Source organism: Rhyacophila brunnea, unplaced genomic scaffold (genome assembly GCF_057557595.1).
Source record: "Rhyacophila brunnea isolate RB1 unplaced genomic scaffold, BYU_Rbru_1.0 scaffold_8, whole genome shotgun sequence".
NCBI classification, from domain to species: domain Eukaryota; kingdom Metazoa; phylum Arthropoda; class Insecta; order Trichoptera; family Rhyacophilidae; genus Rhyacophila; species Rhyacophila brunnea.
This window is the reverse complement of record NW_028233350.1, coordinates 8881496-8898440: the sequence shown is the minus strand read 5'-3', so window position 1 is coordinate 8898440 and position 16945 is coordinate 8881496. Positions and strand designations below refer to the sequence as shown.

The 16945-nt window shown below is 30.6% G+C and overlaps 1 protein-coding gene across 1 annotated transcript in view; it reads right to left on the bottom strand.

The window, feature by feature from the left end:
• LOC147063888 (uncharacterized) overlaps positions 1–5162 on the bottom strand; it is a 34397-nt gene extending 29235 nt beyond the window's left edge. The window contains exon 1 of the mRNA XM_085958886.1: positions 3335–5162. Within this exon, the coding sequence (XP_085815012.1) occupies positions 4045–4383 (339 nt within the window). The 5' untranslated portion in view covers positions 4384–5162 and the 3' untranslated portion in view covers positions 3335–4044. The remainder of the gene's footprint in view (positions 1–3334) is intronic.
• Between the last annotated feature and the right edge of the window lie 11783 nt (positions 5163–16945).

Below are 16945 nucleotides of genomic sequence, written 5' to 3'. Positions count from 1 at the left end.
TCCGGCATCCATTTTTTTTTCAAGATTGTTTTTAACTGCATGCTTGTTTCTGAGGTTTTCTAAATTGTATATATTTAAAAATATTCAGAAAATTCTACACCTCATCAGTAATTTAGATTGGATAATAATATTATATAGATAGATAGTGTGCTCTTAAAGTAGGAGTGGTAGGCATAATTTTTCGTGTGAAAGTGTATACTATCGTCTCAGGTAGAAGAATCAGACAATTAACTGCGTCTCTCATAATATTCTCCTCCTATCAGCTCCTATCAGCACCCGGTCTATAGCTTGTCACATATTATAATTATATGAAGGAAAATAATCTATCTATTTGAGTCCTTATTCAATTGTTGTATTATGTAACTTAGATCAAATGTGTTATTAGATGTAGTAATAAATAAATAAATAGATAATATTATAATTTGTAAAAAAATATTTTTAGAATGTATTACATCATTTTCATCCTAGAACCGGAGTGCAAAGTTATATAGTTACTCTACCAGCGGCAATTTTCTTTCACACATTTGACACAATCGATTCATCAGAATATTTAAAAGGGGGCTCGAACAGTTCAAACCAGGCACACAATTACTAAATCACAAATAATTGAGTAAGTATACAATATTGCTTACCTACTTATAACATACCAGAATCCCTGTAACTAACATTAAACGGACATATAAGACGACCACACAAACCAATACGTATTTTACATAAAAAAATAAACCATTTATACCAGTAGGTATGTGTTACCACCATCTGCAATAATAAATTGGATACATTGATATTTCACTAGGTACGTTGACAGTTGAAATTTAAGGGTTTTATTTTATTTTTTATCGTGGTGAGAGGCTCAAAGGCCCTTTAGTGCATCATGTAGGATATCGATAGTCTAATGTCAATACCCCGTATCTGACCTATATGACGAAATGACTTTTTGATGTACCTACTAAAAACAACAAAAATACTGCCCATCGACAGCGAAATTTCCATATCTGTACATAGTTATTTTAACAAAAATTATACAGCCATTTAGTAATTTCCCATATCTGAACATTGCAGCAATAAACCTGTAATAACCCGTATCTTGCCTCTAAACTGTCAAGCGTGTTGAATTCAGTTTCAAAATGTCTCTTTAGAATTATTTAAAAGGTAAAACAGTAAGTAATATGGCGAATTTGGATGTTTATCTTTATATAATATGTCACATTTTATTGGATTGCTTTACCCCTTTTTACGTTACGGGTTATTGGCATGCAATATGGTTACAAAGTGTGTGAACTATTAACAGTCAAATACGGGATATTAAATATTTAGTTTTTTTAGCTCAGTGCACAATTTGTAAAAACTCACTTAAGGGATGGATATTGATTGATATATTATTATGCTATAGATAGACTGTATTTTAATTTTGTACTTTTAGTGACACCTATGTGTTTCAAAAGTAAGTTCTATTAGTTAATGACTACGATATTTTTTTAATAAATTTTCAAAACTGACATTGATGGTACATACTGGACCCTAATTATGTTAGCTTCTATTTGACATGGGTGAAATTTGGTTTTCACACGTTTTTTTCTGAATTCATTGTTTTTTTTCGTTATTATAAAACTAATTACAGCAAAGGAAAAAAATTTTCCATTATCATTATATTATAAATGTATATTTTCACCAATTATATTATTAAGACCCATAATGCGCAACGTATCATATCATGTGAGATAGGTGTTATTTTTCGACCATGTCCGATCCTAATAGGATCATATGGGCCTCCACAGAGTAGAGGTTTGTATTAACAGAATTTATTTTTTACGAGAAATGGATGTCAGCCACTTGCACAACCTATTAGGTCCATACCCTTACTCACACACGAATTGAAAAACAATATGTGTACTTGTCAGACCCAGGATTTGAACCTGAGACCCACGGCGTGACAGTCCAACGCTCAAGCCGCGCGGCCACCGTGGGACAAAGATTACTTGTTTTTAAATTAAAATGATGTTTGGAATGTTTTTTTTAATTATTTTTTCCATTGTTAAAATACCTGGAGAAATGACAAAATATGTACAAATCATGCATTCAAGGGTTAAACCCACTGTATATTACGTAATGTTGACGAGTAATTTGAAAAACACTTATAACCACATAATATATTATTATTATCTTGAATCCACATCACGTAAAGTTCACTACTTACATTTATTGTGTATATGTAAAGTAGATTCAGATTTTGAATTCGAATTTGAGTTTTAGAACCAATGCGCTTAAAATAATAATGTTTTACTACATATTTTTAAATAATCATTAATTTATGTTGATTTTCATAATAATAAAAGAAAGACCATCATAATGATACTAATATTATTCCTACAAAGTTTACCGATTGTTCGGTCATAGATCTCTAGCAAATCATTCATTTCTGACCTTTGTGTATGTATATCATGCCATTCACAAGGGGGGGACTGGGAGAGCTCTAGCCAGGGAGGCCCGACGTGGCTGGTCGACCAAATAAGTGAGATAATACACATCTAAAATTTTACCTAATAATAAAAAAGTTGCCTGCGGCGCAATTTTCATATTTTTCAATATGACGTTGTAGAATGCAATTTTTAATATTGTATGTCGATACTCGACAACTTAAATAATGCAAGTGGGTGTTTGTAATAAAAACACAAAAAATCGCTAAAAAGACACTGAATACCTACCCTTAATTTTACCTTAAATACCATTTGGAAAAAGTGTCACATTGCCTTTAACCTTAGCGATAGGTAGGGGTGGCCTGGGGGCCCGCTTCTAAATGTGGGGATTATGGTGTATATATTATAATATACAGTTATACACAATGCACATGTTATTCTAATTATATAAACTGATACCTATAAAACCCAAATGTGGGATTATTACCTTATTACTTGTCATCTGGTCTTATTTTGGGGGGAAAAAAATCGATATCTAGTAGGTACGTACCCACGGTTATTTTTATCTAATGAAAATAGATTTAATGTTTATTAATAATTAAGGCATATGCAAAAACCGATAAGTCACACATATGTTCAAAACCTATCTACGTTTACTCGTTTAGTCGTGCAATTTCACACGAATTATGTAATGATCGATAACTTATAAAATAACTAAAAATCATACGGAAAAAATATCCAGTTTTATTTTGCTTATATTTCTTGCAAAATGTGTTTAGCAGCCAATCAAAATGTGTATAGGTATTGTTATAATTTTAAAATAAAAAAAAAAAAACGCTTGACGCACCAAATCGTCATTAAATTCTGAACCTTATATTATGCATCAATTAGAGGTCCACAAGGACAAGACTACTTACTTCGTATTCTGCATGCTAATAAGTCGATCTGCACCGGTTACCGGTTAGGCGTTTTCCACCTGTGCACCTCACCGGAGTATCTATGAAAGCCCGTGATGAAATAGACATGCTTCCAGGCTGCACCGCATCAACGTTTTCAACGGCATCTCTTTTGACAGGAGTCTCGTCGTCTTTGGCAGGAGTCTCAGCATCATTGGCAGAATTTTCTTCTTCTCCATTACCAGCCCTCACATCCAATACGAAATCTCCATCTGTACCTTGATTGCCTGCATTATTTCCGGAATTTATTCCAACGTTTCCAGTAGACCCCGGAACTTTCATGGGTACATATATATTTGGATTCATTTGTCCAGGAACGTTAGTAGAGATTTGGTTAGATCCACCTGGAGGCTTATTGAAAGGATTTGTGCCCATCCCAGGGGTGCCTACATTACCTCCTACTGGAGTGATTGGTTTCATGGCTGGTTTACCATTGTTGTTTATCATGCCTGGTTGACCGTTTCCTGAATTAGGCAGACTGGGAAACTTGTTTCCACCATTATTATTATTACCGAAAACAGGAATGTTACCATTTCCAGTGGGATTGCTATTTCCTTGGGGATAACCAACTTGTCCATAGCCTCCCTGATCATAGCCTACTTGACCATATCCACCCTGACCATTACTTCCTTGTCCAGGCATTTCTTGGCCATAACCTCCTTGACCGTAGCCTACTTGACCGTAACCTCCTTGACCATATCCTCCTTGCCCAACACCTTCTTGCCCATAACCTCCTTGACCATAACCTGATTGTCCGTAACCACCTTGTCCGTATCCCGGCTGTCCATACCCACCTTGCCCATAACCCCCATGATTTGGTCGTTGAAATCCACCTGGTGGAGGCCTACCGTATCCACCTCCCCCGTAATGATTCTGCCCGTGATGATGACCATGTCCGTGACCGTGTGGCCTTCCATGTTCGCCATGGTGGTGGTGACCGTCAAACTCGTTGTGTGGAAGTCCCTCATGAGGATTATATGGAACGCCGTGTTGCCTGTGCCAAGCCTCATTATGTTGCCCACCTTGATTCAAAAGACTACCGAGACCGTAGGCAGTGTCTCTCACTCTATCACCAAATTGATTCACATGGCTTCCAAGTTGACCGGCTACATCTTCAATTATCCCTGCCTCTGCCGAGAAGTAGATTATAGATAACACAACTACTACACACGATATACTGTGATTCATTTTGTCACTTATATTATTTCTACTAAATAAACACAAAAAATCAAATTCATAAAATTCGTTTTATGACCTTTTCAATAAAAATAAGCTCCGATAAGACAAGCAATGATAATAGTCAAATTCGTACACAATTTGAATAGTTTCATTTAAAATAAAATAATGGAGATAACCCGTGTCTTATGGCAATACTATTTTTTTGTTATATTATTACAAATTATGTTTTGAATAAAAATATTTTTATACGACGTACACTCTTGCCAGCCCGTCACAGAGGAGCGGCAAATCTTAACTGTCTTTATTCAATAAAGATTAATAATTCTCTTTTATTAAAACATCACGCAGTGAGAATATACAGAAACACGTTTTAATAAAAAAAAAATAACACTCCAAGGTGATTATATTAACATGTACGAGCTCTGAATACAACAATGGTGTTTCGTTGATTTCGTTTAGACAAAAACGAACCAGGTAGAGATACAATATAACATACACTGGCTTTAAAATTTGGTACAGACTTGAATACTCAGAACACTACCGGTTGATTGTTATAACCAGCAATTAGTTTCTTTAAATATATAATGAACAATGGACCAAAATACAGGAAATGACGTCATTCGCTTCCATGATCGCATTGTGCCATTTTGCTTGGTAATCTGCTTTAAACCGCACTCTTTTGATTCGATTGTTTTTTTATCCCACGGTGGCAGTAGGTACTATCATTATCGGTGTGTTATTGGTATTACAAAACAAAACGTTGTTTTGTAAAGTTCCTATTAATTAGCATTAAATTGAATGGTATAACATATTAATGATGTTGCGTAAATCGCGAAAATTATATATTGAAAGTGCCTTTATAGTACGATTATCATCTCATTTGCAATAATTTTATGAATATTTTGCCAATATTAATATACTATAATAAAAAAATAACTAACACTCGGGCGATTCTGAATATTATAAAAATATTTCTTGTCGGTGGGGCAATGTTGGCTGGCACCCGGGTGGCTGTCTCCCTTGGCGTGTCTCTGACCAACATTAAAGGGGAGACATGCTCAGCGTAGGTCAAAATGGAACTTTTATTGCATTTTCAAACCATGATCCTGGACATTCCTTAAACGTTGTAGATAATCTATTTATATAATTTTGAAGCATTGTTATCTTTTATATTTATTTTAAACATTTGATGACTGCAAAAAGTATTTTTATTACATAACATAGTGTTTTTTTAAGCCTCTCGCTCTAATGTTTTAGAATAGTCATATTTCAGTACATGAATGTGCAGCGGTGTTAAGATTTTTTACGTTTATTAATTTTTTAAACGCATTTATAAAACTATTAGTATATTTTTGACGAGATTATTTTTGTAAAATATTTACGATAAAAAATTATATAGATAATCTCTGTGATCCCAAATTTGACAAGAATGAGGCATTTTATTATTCAAAAAATTGGCAAGATTAACACATTTGAAGAAAATTCTAAAGATACTAATTATAAGCTATGTTTTTGACCATTCCAGTGTAATAAACATTCTATGAATAATGAATGCTTTATAATAATTAATGACCTAAGTATAAGGTAGTGTTTTTTTGAAATATGCCATTTCTTTTGTTATTCGCCAGTGGTTAAGCTACAACATACGGCCGTATCCATAAATTAACAAACTAAAATTGAAGTAGGGAGAAAGATCATGTTAACGCGCGTGTTTGAACATGTACTGTTTAAAAAAAATAAAAAAAATTCGGTTTGGTACATGTTCAAACACGCGCGTTACTAGGCTTCAAAATTATATAAATAGATTATCTACAACGTTTAAGGAATGTCCAGGATCATGGTTTGAAAATGAAATAAAAGCTCTATTTTGACCTACGCTGAGCACGTCCGCCCTTAAGCAAAGTACTGAATGTACTACTGCCATTTTCAACAAAATATTATACATTTATGCGAGTCAAGGTTTTCAACTAAGTATACATAAAACCAAATCGCGAAGCAAACTGCAGCTTGAATATTCTTGTGCTTCCTATCTAATATAATTTAAATAATATAACACCAAGATCTCGTGAGATCCCATTTTTTTAGATCCAAGATTCACAGTAGTAATAAGATTTAACGTTGATATTAGTATAAGTACCTACCTGCTAGGAAATCCAATCCCGATCCAAAATTTTGATCCCGGAATCCCAGAACTGGTTCCGGGATTGGCGATTTTTCGATAGTTAACCCATAGCTTACGGGCCGCACAAAATTGTGTTTTTGCTAATTACTTTTCAAATGCAAATTAACACGTTAATTACAAAATTAATTAAAAGGGCATTGAGTTATAATATTATTTCGCTAATCCCGATATCGTCAAATTGTAATTCCGACATCCCGGAATTAAAATCTTGGCTCGAGATTGGATTCCCTAGTCGTGATGCCAATAAGTGTGAAACTGATACAAGGGAAAGACTAGGCGACAGTAAATAATATCATATTATCCACAATTCACCGTCATTAGGTTCCGACAATGAAGGATAAATTTAATAGAGACGTGTGTATTTTTTACAATATGGACTTAATAATAAACAACAAAATTCTGACTTTAAAATAATACAATTAATTATAATAATTACAAGATAAAAAGAACGTTTTATAAACGATATTTTTAAATTTTCTGTTGAATAATGTAAACTTGACAATTCTATGTATTAATAAATACTTTTTTTTGTGCTTGATAGAAATACTGAATAAATATATAGAATACTGAAATGTCATTATGACATTTCATATTGATTTCCATAGTAACGCACGTATATATTAATAATATAGTTGCTAGGACTGGACACACGAGAAAAAATGTGTACTGGACAAACAAGAATACGAGCTAATAAAAACGTGGTAAAAATACACTTCACTACAACTATCCAGTAATAATAAGCATCTAAGAATATACAATGTTATTTTTGAAGTAAGTATCTCTTTTCTTGAATATCACAACAGGTAACTTGTATGAAGCATCTTCATGTAAAAATAATGAGTTTATAATGATATCATTTGGAAGATAAACATATTTTCTTAAGTTCTGTAAACCTGCGGTAGATGAATTTTTTACTTAGGTAGGTACCTCATGTCATTATTATTTTGATACTTATTTTTAAGTGTTTTAAAAATATTTTTTACAAGGTAGTTGTTAACATTTTCATTTTTTTAACAAGTTTAATATTTATAAAATATGTTTTTTAATTCATAGATTAAAAAAAATAAACTGGTATTAAGGAGAGGCTACATGACATCACTTTATGAATATTATCGAAGAATATTCTAAATATTATTATTTTCATCCAACTCTCGATCATACAGGAAAAAAAATAAAAAAAAAACTTATTTTAATTATCTTGTACCTATACGTTGTAATAAGTAATTATTATTTAATTATATTACTATAAATTATAAATGATCAGTTAAATGCCATTTAACTGGAACTGGTGAAGTATATTGGTATATTACTTCGTAGGGCGTAAGCACACAACTTGGGTTTCGAACCGAAACTGAACCAAATACCGGAAAACCGTTATTTTTATCGGAACGAATACCGGAACCGAAAAGGGAAAAAATATCAGTTTTTTAGGTTTGGTCCAATATCCTTTTCCCCACTTCAATTGTTATAGGCACAACACGTCTTACGGAAACTTTTAACAATTAATCACTAAGAGCTGAACCGAAAACCGGAAAAACCGTTTTTTTAACGAAAACCGGAACCGAACCGATATATTTTTTTACTTGAACCGAAACGAAAAAAAATAACTGTCCGACGGCTTGTATACAACGAATATTCGTTAAGGGCCCACATGCTCAGCGTAGGTCAAAATAGAGCTTTTATGGTATTTTCAGAGCATAACCCTGGACATTCCTTAAACGTTTTAGATAATCTATTTATATAATTTTGAAGCCTTAGTATCCTTTATATTTATTTTAAACATTTGATGACTGCATAAAGTATTTTAAGTACATAAAATAGTATTCTTTTAAACCTCTCGCTCTAATGTTTTAGAATATAGTCATATTTCAGTACATCCATGTGCAGTGGTGTTAAGATTTTTTAGATTTATTAATTTTGAAACGCATTTACAAAACCATTAGTAAAATTATTGTTAACATTATAATATAATGTTTATCACATTATATTATATTATATTATATTATAATGACATATTTACGATAAAAAAATATGTTTTTGATCCCAAATTTGACAAGAATTAGGCATTTTATTATTCAAAAATGGGCACGACCAACACATTTGAAGATAATTCTAAAGATATTGATTATAAGCTACGTCTTTGATAATTCAAATGTGATAAACATCCTACGAATAATGATTGCTTTATAATAATTATTGACCTAAGAATAAGGTAGTATTTTTTTGAAATACGCCATTTTTATTGGCATTTCCCAGTGGTTAAGCTACTCGTACATTATACGGCCGTAGCCATAAATTGACAAACGATAAATGAAGTAGGGAGTAAGATCATGGTAACGCGCGTGTTTGAACATTTTTTTATTCAACGCATAAGACACAAGATTTCAGAATTTAATCCTTTCCACGCGGACGGCACACCTGTTGTGTCCTCATTATTTGGCCATTCGTTATAATTAGCATGTTATTTAAATGCGGTAACTAATTAAATAGTCATACCATAATAGTAAAATATAACACCCGTCGGCATTTCAGCATTTTAAAATTGTTGGAATTAATTAAGATGCCCGTAGTTTAATTGTAAAAAACATACTGGTGCGAATCTAGCAGATACAGGTTCAAGTCCCGTCAGGTGTCGTATTTTTTTCTACAAAATGATAGTGTCTATATGCTTGAGATGTTTTCAAATTATGGATATTATATTATATATACGTGGCTGAAATTTTAATTCTTCCTTCATTGCAAAAATGGTGCATAATGGATAATCGTATCCATATCGTTCATATGATTGTTATGCTGTTACCATGTACAATCTAATATTAACATTTTTAATGCAATGCGGTGTCCTGTATAATCCAGCACTCTCAATCTACGTGAAATACTCCTTCGTGATATAATCATGATAATCATTATAGACTGACATATTATTTGATTATTGAATTTAATAGTTGAATTGTGATTCATTTTGTGATTGCAATAGGAAAACTACTAATCCTGGATGGATTTCCAGTTTTGAATAAAACAATAAACTAAACCACACAGTGCTATCAATACCGTAAACCGCTATTTTTTATGCGAGATACATTCAAAAAATCAATTTATCAGTAAAATATTTTATCAGTGGCTACACAGATTCTTAACCTTTTTCAAAAGGCGACCCTTTTTACAATTTCCAAGTAACCAAAGACCCTCTCCCCATTTGTATACAATATGGCGTTCAATAATAAAACATTAAAATAGGGTGATAAAAATACATTGATTAAAAAATGATGTAACAAAATATTTCACATGGCTTATCAATAAGCCCATTTTCTTTACTTGAACTATGTTTACATGAGATTTGGCAATCATTACATTGTTTTCGTTATTCTATTGTTTTAGTTTCTAGGTATAGTATACTGAAGTATAAATTCTTCATATCATACAGAACATTGTGAATGCTATTTTGATCATTCGAATCAAATTGCAATAGATTATTATAACATATAGGTACTTACTTTATTATATTTTGTTAAATTATATTAATAAATTCACCTCTAAAACGATCTATCTGATTATTTGGATTTTCGTACAAAGATTCACGCGAAAGATCAGTCAAGTCAGATCAAGAACAATCAACAATTCGTTTTGAATGTGACATTCTTTTATTTATGTGTATTTTTTATTTTTGATTTAGGTCAACCAAGATGATTAATCACAGAGAATAGGAATAGTGATAGGTAATATAGAATAAAAGAATATGTCATGGTCCTGATAACAGGCCGATACCAAAATAATAATAAATAAAACTAAATTAGATCAAAAAATATTAAATACAGTCCTAAAGAATATTTTTTTTTCTTTTCTTTCGACCATGTCCGATCCTTATAGGATCATTATGGGCCTCCACAGAGAAGAGTTTTGTGTTTACGTGAAATGGATATCAGCTACTTGCTCAACCTATTAGGTCCATAATCTGACTCGTACACAAATTTAAAAACAATTTGTGTACTTGCCAGACCCAGGATTCAAACCTGGGACCCACGACGCTATAGGCCAACGCTTAAGCCACGCGGCCATCGTGAGTATAATAAACACATAAGTACCTAGTATAAATAGAAAAAAAAACATAAAAAGTATATATTACGTAGACAAGACAAGCAGTATAAGAAAAGACAAATAGAATAACAATATACAATCAAAAAAGCAGTCATCCAGATATAATTTGTCGTAAATATTGGAGAAACTTAATTTGAAAGAGGAAAGAGAACAAAACAGATCCACTCGATCACAGTGAAGATTCGTGGTGCTGCAGAGTTGAGCCATCGGACAATAGTAAACTAGATTTACTAACTATAGGTATGTGAAAACTATATTATTTACTTATGTAGTTTTAGTCAAATTTTATTTACACTTAGTTACGACCCTTTGTGTAGGTATCGTATGCATTATGACTTTTTATGATAAAATAAAATTTGAAAATATAATTTGGTTTCACTTTACTTATCTCTACTTCTCCATTGTCAAACATTACATATTTTCTGGTATCGTTTTTACCGCTAACTGACTATTTTGGTTAAAATGCTAATATTGTTAGTTCGCTTTAAAAATATACACTGAGAAAAATATACGCTCAGCTGAATTCTTTGATTTTTAGTTGACAAAAATAAACGATTATAAACTTCTCGAATGTTACAGAAATACACATACGTATATACCTAAATAAATTTTAAATAGATAAATAAATGTAAAAATGAAATAACGTCCTAAAAAAAGTCTCTTCAAACATCTAAACGATGATTAAAAATGATTTTTTTATTACCTTGCTTGTTTAGTTTATTATTTAGTTGACACTTTAAAACTCCTTTTGAATCGCGGCCCACAAGTTGGGATCCCGTGATCTACATGATTTTCTTTGATTGAACAGTATAAAAGAAAATAATATTTGTAATCACATTCGTTTCGGTAATGCATCATAAGTAAAATCAATATCATTAAACAAAGACGCAGTATTTAATTAATGATCAAATTATAAATTTCTAAACGAATTTTTGTACATTTTTTTAGATATTAAATATCAAGTGCAGTATAGAATCCCGGTTTGGTGGAATTAACAAAAATACTAAGTAAATAAGCATTGCCCAATATGGCGAAATTTGTTAAACCAATTCAAATGATTGCTCTCGCTGTTATCCTAAGTGTATTCTTACAATCATGTGATGTTCATTCCTACGTGTACGAGCTAAATAAAATTAAAAGGTGCACTGTTGGTGAACGTCAAGTTGGGGTCCACTGCAAAATGTAAGTAATGCCAATGAAATCTGGGGGAGGCAATATTATTGTCGACAAGATTCGCCAAGCGACTGAAGAGAAAAAATGTCCTCCCAATTACCGGATGGTCGGAAAAAATTGCCGTAAAATCATAAAAACCAAGAAAAATTAAAATATTATCGTATTCATTATCAAACACGTTGTATTTAAATATTTGAATATACGGGCTAATATTAAATTAATAAGTTAATTAATAAGGAATAATCTAAAAATTAGCTTTATTAAATGTGAGCTCTAGCTTGGTGATGGATGAACATAGTTTTAATATATCTGGGTTAAATTATATTTCAAGAAAAATAGATAAAAATCTTTTCAATGTAACTTTTTACTACACACAAAATTTAATGCTGGTTAATACTAGTATAATACTAGCAAATTGTAACTATTGTGATGCCAAATATGTTGGACAAACAGGACGATCTTTTAATGTTAGAATCAAATAACATTTAAACTGTGCCAAAAATGGTGGTGAGTCTTCTTCTTTTGAAAATCATTTGTTTTTAAATAATCATTCTTTTAATATCATTAAAAAATTTAATATCCTATATTTGAATGCAAAATCTAATAAATTGGATAAACAGGAAATTCTAGAGATTAATAGGTATACATTTTTGCCTAATTCTAAATTGTTAAATGATCGATGATTGAATTTTGTGTCATCTCCGTTATTGTATCCTATATAATGTTCGGGATTATCTTTTTATATTTATCGTAACTTTATAGATGGTACATTATTTGTTTTTTTTTTTAATTTATTTTTGACTCATATTTTTGTTTAAATTCATATTTATATTCGTTTCTCCTTCAAGTGGTAATATTGTATATTTTTTTATTGTAAATTTTATAAACGAATTATGTATTGAAATGTATTGATTGATCATAAATATTTATTTGATGATATTATATTGAAATGTGTGTAAGTGCTTATTGCTTCATATTCTGTTTATTTCAATAATTTAGAATATTTGGTTTAGTGTCCTATAAAATATTAATAGCGAATTTCATCAATTTTTATTCAATTTTCATTGACAAAATATTATTGGATGGATAATTCAATGTTTACGTATATTATTTGTGTCACCTTTTGAATTTATTTTTATAAATGCCTGTTTAATAAAGGAACTAGAAAAATCTTTTGGAAAAAAATGCGACACCCAGCAGGATTCGAAACGTCGATTTTTTTTACATAAATATAAAAAAATATTAAAACTATGAATTAGTCAAAAATCTCTTCGACACATTATAAAAAACTTAATAAACTAAATTTTTATTATAAACATGACCATAAAATAATATTTAATAAATAATAAGGTGAGATCCTTTAACAAATTTACATTTTCTTAAATTTTAAGTTTATCTTTGATTTAAAATGAAAAATATTTTTCATTTTAATGTTTTCAGATAGGTACTTAAATATTTATTAATTTATTAATACAGTTTAAATTATCGAAAAATTCTCAAATTGAAAGCTTCGTATTTTTCCTGTAGGTGCCTCTGGTAGGTAGAGGATTGACCTTAAGTTCTATGAAACTGCGGTTAATGACTTTTTTTACTTATGTACCTAACTTCTGTCATTATCATTTACACAATATTTTTATTAATTAATTAGTATTTTAAAAATATGTTGTACTTGATACCCAAATAGTTTTTAACATTTTCATTTTAACAAGTTGATTGTGTATAAAATATTTTTTTTAATTCACAAATTAAAAAAATAAACTGGTAGAAAAAAAGACTACACGACATCACTTTAAAAATATTTCTTAAAATAGGGTCTGCTTAACTCATCCGGTGTACCTACTTCCTTGTACCTATCTTATTTATCTACTAATCTATCTCTTTTTTATGTAATACTGTTTTATATATATTTGTTTCTAAATGTCATATTGTGAACGTCTTAAACTTATAATTTGTAATGTCCAACATATGTTAAAAAAAAAATTGAAATATTAATAGAAGAATATTCTAAACCAGTATTATTTTCATCCCCTGTATCGGTCATACAGGTAAAAAAAACTTATTTTAATTGCTTGTGTACGCAGTAATTAGTAGATAATTATTATTTCCATTATAAAATTACAAATTCAGTAATCAGTTAAATACCGTTTAATTGGACCTGTATATTTTTAAATACTTATCTATATTATCAACGAATATTCATTATTCACATAGACTATTGCTTTTAATAAACAATATAATTTATTGATTTTGACAATAAAATATTCATCATTATCTGATAAATAAAAATAATCACGTGGCTGAAATTTTAATTCTTCCTTCATTGAAAAAAGGGTACACCATGCAAAATCGTGTACATGTCTTTCACATAATACTCGTAATATGCTGTGTTCAATGTTTAATATTGACATTTTCAATGTAACGCCGTGTCCTGTATATTCGAACGCTCTCAACCTATGTGAAGTTATTCATTGATAATATAATCGTGATAGTTATTATGGACTGCGGTCAATTTCCTGATTGCAATAAGGAAACTCTGATCCTGGATGGATTTCCAATTTCCGATAAAACATTAAACTATACCACACACCGCTATCAGGATCGTTAACCACTAATTTTTATGAGAGATATACCTATTCAATAAAGTCAATTTATTAGTAAACATATTATCAATGGCTACACACGTTCTTAACATTCTTCAAAAGGCGACCCTTTTTAAAATTTTCAAGTAATCTGAGACCCTCTCCCCATCTGTATACAATGTGGCGTTTCTTAATAAAACAATATCAAAATATGGTGACAAAAATACCTTTAAAAGTGATATAAAATGTTACACATAGCTTATCAATAAACCCATTTTCATTCACTTTAACTATGTTTACATGTGATTTGGCCATCAATATATGATTTTTCATTTTACTAGTGTTCTAGCTACAGTAAACTGAACATTATACGTCCAATATAAAAACGATATTCTTCACATATCACACATAAAATTGTAAATGCTATTTTAAAGATTTAGATCAAATTCAAATAGATTATTTTAACATAATTATATTATTATATTATTAACAATTCATATTTTGAATCTATAAATTATTAAACTATTCATCTCCAAACTTTTCCACTTTTATTTACACTCAGTTACAACCCGTTGTTAAGATATTCACTATTAAACATACCCCATGATAGCCGCGCGACTTAAGCGTCAGCCTATAACGTCGTGGTTCCCAGGTCCAAATCCTGGATCTGGCAAGTACACAAATTGTTTTTCAATTTGTGTACGAGTCAGAGTATGGACATAATAGGTTAACCAAGTGACTAAGAACTTGTCCAGATGTCGTGTGTCTCGGCGCTATACGGTGCGAGTACATGTGGACAGCTCAATGAGGTCACATGTAACTTGATAGTGAGAGTAACGCGCGAGAAGTGATACGCAGCGAATACATGTGGACGACTCAATGAGGTAACATTTACCTGGAATGCGCGCGAAGTTTTACGCGCGAGTCAAAACAAAATATATTAACACAAACATCCACTCTGTGGAGGCCCATAATTATGATCCTATTTTAATATGATCAGACAAAGTAAAAAATAAAAAGGAGGTTTGTTTTAACATATTTTGTTTCACTTTACTAATCTCTGCTTGTATATTGTCAAACATTACATATTTTCTGGTATCGTTTTTACCGTTAACCGACTGTTTGATGTTAAGATGATAATATTATTAATGTACTGTAAAAATGATGAAATGAAACAGTTTGTTCATCCGAATTCTTTTATTTTTGATTGACGAAGATAAACGAATGTAATTTTTCGAATATTATATAAATATCTACATAAATAAAGTTAAACATTAAATAACGTCAAAAGAAAGTATTCAAACATCGACATGATGATTAAAAATGTTTTTTTATTACATTGCTTTTTTAGTTTACTAGGTACTTAGTTGGCGACTTAAGAAACGTCTTAAAACCCCTTTGGAACCGCGGCCCACAAGTTGGGATTCCGTGATCGACATCATTTAGCATAGTATGATTGAACAGTATAAAATAAAATAATATGTATAATTTATCACACTAGTTTTGATAATGCAGCGGAAGTAAGCGATTTACTCGATAATCAATATCATTTAACAAAGACACAGTATTTAATTAATAATCTAATCACCATTTTCTAAGCGAATTATTTTTTATATTTTAGATAAATATTAAATATCAACAAAGTGCGGCATTAATTTCCGGTTTGGTGGCATTATTAAAAATACTAAGTAAATAAACATTGCCCGATATGTCGAAATTTCTTAAACCAATTAAAGTGATTGCTCTTGCTGTTATCCTAAGTTTTTTTTTACAATCGTGTGAAGTTCATTCCCTCATTGGAAGACCAAATCAAATGTATTCACATATCTGCCCTTCTGGTCAACGACTAGTTGGACTCAAATGCAAAAAAATACACAAAATGCCAAAGATAATAATTAATGTGAAAAAGATTTCCAAAAAATACAAAGAGACGGAGGATAATTACAGAAAAAAATAAGTTATCTGAAGAAGCAGAAGAAGAATATGCCGTTCAGTGTTGCAAACTTTATGAAAAAATAGCATAGACATGTGAAAACTGGTAATAGCCAGTTTCTTTCAATATTTAAATAATTATTGATTTCATAATATAAATCAGTGTTTCTCAACCGGAGGCTAGAATCCAAAATAAAATTTTCTGGGGCATGTCAAAATATAAAATAAAAATATTTTTTGCATAAACTATGTTATCCATCGTTAACATTCGGTTTCAAAAAATATGAGGATATTTGCATGACGCTCTTAATATTATAATAAAAACGGAAAATGTGGTAAATAATATTATAATAACACCCAAAATCAAATCAATGGGTCTATTCTATGCTTATCGACCGCTAAAGTGATAAAGTGAAAAATATTATCACACTT